This window comes from Vanellus vanellus (genome assembly GCF_965231255.1).
Source record: "Vanellus vanellus genome assembly, chromosome: 20".
Lineage (NCBI taxonomy): Eukaryota > Metazoa > Chordata > Aves > Charadriiformes > Charadriidae > Vanellus > Vanellus vanellus.
In genome coordinates this window covers 7541134-7546191 of record NC_138925.1, presented here as the reverse complement: position 1 = coordinate 7546191, position 5058 = coordinate 7541134, and the positions used below count along the sequence as shown (strand labels likewise).

At 50.2% G+C, this 5058-nt stretch overlaps 1 protein-coding gene across 1 annotated transcript; it reads right to left on the bottom strand.

Moving 5' to 3' along the window:
• Positions 1-331: 331 nt before the first annotated feature.
• On the bottom strand, positions 332-4750 carry TMEM278 (transmembrane protein 278; the record flags this gene model as incomplete). The annotated part of the gene is made up of 2 exons (XM_082493666.1): positions 332-601; positions 4481-4750. The coding sequence occupies 2 exons, from the start codon at positions 4748-4750 to the stop codon at positions 332-334; spliced, it is 540 nt and encodes a 179-aa protein (XP_082349792.1).
• Between the last annotated feature and the right edge of the window lie 308 nt (positions 4751-5058).

Here is a 5058-nt window from a genome sequence, read left to right as displayed (position 1 = left end):
CATCTGAGGCAGAACGTGCTGTCAAGACTGAATGCAACGGGCACTGGGGGAGGAGTCCCTGTTCTTTTCAAGGCTGAACGTTGTCTTTGCTTTCTCAAGGAATTGGGTTTTTTTCCCTTTATTTCCCTCACAGCAGACAGAATCCTACTCACTTACAGACAAAGCTGTAGGAGACGGCCCATTAATGGATCTCCCTTCCTCTCACATGTAGGTGCTACACAGCCTTCATCCACAGAGACCTCAGGACGGTGATTCTGGGAGGTGGTGGTGGGGAGGGACAGGGCAGGGAGAGGAGGGTGCTGGCTAGGGCAGGGCCTCTGGTGCTGCCAACTCATACCCAGGCCTTGACTTGAGTGTTCCACCCCTTGGCACAGCTGCACAGCCCCCCCTCCTCGTACCAGCGCCACTTCACCCCCTTGTACACAGCCCTGCTGTACGGCTGGAAGCACATGAAGAGGCGGAGGCGCCTTGCCAGGCTGCAGTAGATAGCCATGGCCACCACAATGAGAGGGGACATGATGACGAAGCCAAGGATAATGAGGGCGGAAGAGCTGTTGTCATCCAAGAGGCTTCTGCAGTAGCGGGCAGCTGAGTGCAGCACCTGTGGAAGAGTGAGACAGAGCTTGTCACAGACCTGGTGGCAGATAGGAGCGGTGACCAAAGAGCCCTTCAGTTTCCATCGCTTCCACAGAAAGACACCCCTCTTCCCTCTCCCCGAGCTGAGCTCAGCAATCTTCAGGCCACCCTATGTGACTGACAGCACATTTTAATCAAGCTGTCTGTTATCCCAGCATCACTGAGGGACAGCAGCACCGCACGCTCATCCCGGGGCAGGAAACACTAATCTTTATGAAGTCGTCAAAACAGCACCGCTTAGCATTTGATAGGCAGAAACCAAATAAAAAGGCCTCCCGCTGCTACATCGGTGCGGGTGGCACAACACGCTGGAAATTATAACAGAGTAAATAAAATACAGCAAGATGTTTGGTTCCGCAGACAGAGGTTGGTCATTCCGTCGCTACCCGCTGGCTGGAGACTCTCCAGACTCCTGCCCTGGAACAGACCCCTTTGTGTTTCTTCTACATACACACCGCACTCATTTCTACCTCCCAGCATCTCTCTGAACTGCGAGATCTGCCAGCAAAGCCCGTTCGCCCCATGCGGCTGCAAAGCATCCAGCACACTAACCGGTCCTTGCCGAGGGGTGTTGAGAGCCCTCCTTTCAGCCCGGCACAGGAGATCCACGCCAAGCCACTCAGTTGCCCTGCATTCACAAATGCTGCAGGCAGCCCCCGCGGCCCATAGCTGACTTTCCTTTTGCCATATTCTTTCAGCAGCGCAAGAAACACAACCCATCGTACTTAAAAAAATAAATAAATAAATCCGTCTAATGGACCTGCAGTGCAGAAATGGGCCTCTGGGTACCACGAAGGCACTGACAAGCAGTAGCCCAAAGACAAAGGACTGCTCTTGTCAAGCCATAACCGCCGCAATCCCTCTCTGTGCCTATTAAAGAAAAGTCTGTGTTGAAATGCTCTTTCCAACACAGTTGCTTTCGCTTCTGATGTACTCCACTGTACTCGAAAACCTTTTGCGTCTCCTCAAAGCCTTTGACTGGAGAGCACTCCGTGTGCAAAGGAGAACTTGAGATTTTCCAAGGTGAGGGTCGAGCAGAGTGAAGCTGGAAGGGGTAATTCCGGGCAGCAGTCCTCATAGTTTTTTTACCCATTTTGGGTCCAATTTAAAGCCCACATTTATGATTTTTAAGGACCAGTTTCAGATCATAGGAAGAAATGTATTTAAGGGCTTTACAGGCAACCTCCTATTAAACCTGCCCTAAAAAGCCTCGTGTCTTACAGCGCCTGCATCCACACTGCACTCGTGGGGACAGACCAGCATTTTACCAAGGCAATGGCCCACACTCCACTTTCTCGCAAGGAGAATTTATTAGGCTATTTCTTGTGAAGACTCTTCAATAAAACAAAAGTCATTCTATGTACCTGCCCTTTCGCATGCCAAAATCCTAACAGCCACGGGCTGTGAAAGGAAAGCATTGCAACCCGTAACGAAGGGCTGCATGACTACCCAGGTAGATCAGGACCCCGCTGAGCCACTTTGGCTCTCTGTAGACCCTCCAGAGACTCCCACTTTACCCCATTGGGCATCATACCCATTTGCATCCCGTGGTAAAACATTTCCAGAAGGTGTCAGAGCCACAGCGGGGATGACCTGGCGCCGGGGGACACGATTTCTCCATGAATTATGCTTCACCCCAAGTAGCAGCAGCACCCGTCTCTGCCCTGTTCTACAAAACAATTACCATGAGGGATGTCTCCCCGTTCATTCCTTTGCAGGATCAGGAAAAAGCTTTTCAATAACAGCAGCTACGAGTTGTCGTAATTTCAGGGCAATAAAAAAAAAATCAAAGCCAAACTTCTCAGAGCAGCAAATACATCAGCACTGAGGAAACAATACCAGCCCAGTCCCTTTGTCAGGGCGCTTTGAGATGGGGAGCTGTGGGCTGCTAGCTGCTGGGATGTCAGCTGAAGAACACAAAGCAATGGCTTTATCGGAACGGTACAGCACACGCCCCGGTCAAAGCTATAAACGCCCGCAGTCAACAGTATGCCTTAGCAGGCTGCGGCGTCCCGGCGTTCAGGGCCCTCAAGTGCGCAAACTAAGGTGCCACCTACAGAATGAGCACCTTTGTCACACACTCACGGCTCCTCCGGGTAAATATCACTGGCGCTAAAAGCGCTGCCGAAGAAGCAGCTCTCCCAGAGCCAACCGACAGTTTACACGTCTGAGAAATGTGATTTTACACCTCAGCTACGCAGAGAGGATGTCTCCTCCTTCCCTGGGGAGCCAGACCTCTACAGCTGTACCCACGCACAGCTCCACAGAAGCCAGCAGAGTCTTACTGGGTTAAACTGGGCACATGGCAAACCCCTGCTGCTTGGTTGGATCCTTTCCTACCACCCATGCTAGGATCTGCTCACCCAGACAGAGGTCCCAAGGATTTGGATGACTGGATAGGATGCACAGATTTCACTAAAAGGAAGGGGGAAAACTTTCTTCTTTTAATATTTCTCAGGTAAACACATCACTTTGAGAAGATTTAAATAATCTTCCCTTTAGATCAGACTGTGCAACAGGGAGACCAAGAGCATCTATAGTTTGAGTCAATTTTCCCTGCTAGGAGAAGGTACTGCAATATGTGGGTTCTTTTTTCCCCCGAATGAAGGGAGTAAGAGAGCTCTTCTAACTCAGGGTCATCAGCAAAAGAAGTCATGTTGAGCTGCTCTAACAGTTACTGCCTGTGGGGAAAACTGGAGAACCGCTTTTTCACATCCACGCTTAGTCAAGTGATTCCAAAAATATTTATAGAAATATAACAAGAAGAAATTTATAAGTAATGAACTAATGAAACCCACAGGCTGGCAACCAGCTGGACCAGACACGCACACAGCCAGAGCCCGTACCGACAGAGCAGGCTCCTTCGTCGGTGTGAGAAACTGCACAGCACGTTTGGGAACACATCTGAATGTTACACTGGCATAGGGGGATTATATATTCTGTTAGACTTTACTAGTTCTATAATTCGTCATTAGGCAGACCAAATACAAACACTGTAGAGGGTTTACTTAAATGGGAAGTAACAAACCCTGTCAGAGCCCGTGGGTGAGTTACAGAGTTCGGGTTGGCACCTCTCAGCAACAGAGGTCACAGAAAAGAGAGAAATATTGTGACATTAAAATGCAAACAGCAGCTCCGTCAAGCCAGGGAGCGCATTCACCTGCCCTGTCACAGCCGCTTGTTATTTTCCTGGGAGTACAACTTTATTGCCCAATCAAGCCTCCATTTCCCGTAATACTAGAAGAAGGGATGGGTAAAAACGTCCCCGTCTCACTCCTGCCAGCATTCCCACAGACTGGCATCTCATGCAAGCTTCTTGTGAAATACTATAGATTGATTGCTTTACACTTAAATAACTGTAGAAAGCGCAATGCGCAGGGGATCAGGACCAAGAGGTCCTGTGCGGTCTCAGTCCCCGAGGAGCTGGGCAGCTTCTGTCGGCGCTCTGCCTCTCCAGCGAGCGCCTACGGACACAACGCATGGGTGCCAACCAACTACTTTAAGACAATTCGTGCAGAAACCATGCAGCCTGTACTTCCCCAGACAAACGCACGTGCCAGCCTCGCTGGCAGCTGTGTCACCAAGCAGGGAGAGCGCTCCCTTCTACAACCAGGAGCCTGCAGCTCAGCGTGAACCACCATAAACCTGCTCTTCTCAGCCCAGTCTATAGCTATACCCGCCCCAAAGAAAACCTATACGCATACGCACCCCTTATGAAATCAACCCCAAAGCTCAGGGGGTCTAGCCTTGCTTTCACAGCCACTGTCCTAAATTAAACCCCTTATGGTGGATTATTTTCTGTTAATTCGGCTGTTCGCAGCCAAAGGGAGCAAGGTTTACTTACCCGAGAGTGGCATTGGAAGCCAAAGTAAACCACCACAATGGTAGGAAGCAGCACAATGGTGAAGATAACAAACATCAGGAGCAAATTCATGAAAAAGACCAAGGAGTTCATGGTGACTACCAGCAGGGTCCATGCCAAGCAGCACCAGGCGCTCCGCGGCTCCCTGGGAAGGAGCTGGTCATCCATGTCATATGGCGGGAGGCTAGGAATCATCCGAGACTTGTCCGAGAGGTTTTCTGCTCCAAAGTCCTCAGTGTCCTGGCCAGGCATTCTTCAAGAAGGTTGCTAATCAACCCACACTCTTAGCCAAAAAGGTTTCGTTGCTTTTGGCAACAGACCTGGGAAGTAATTTGCAGAGGCTTTTCTTGCCTTTTCCACACACGGACAAGAACACTTGACCACAGATCACAGTGGAGCAAGGGAGCAAAGCCCTCTTTTGGCCACCTGCCTTCCCAGGACCCGGCCAGCACAGATTGTTTCCTTTCAGAAGGTTTTCCAGCAGTGTCCCAACCTCGGTTTCAAAGTAGATGTGGCTGCTGGAAGTTTGGCAATAGCTGTTATTTTGCTTTTGAATCCTT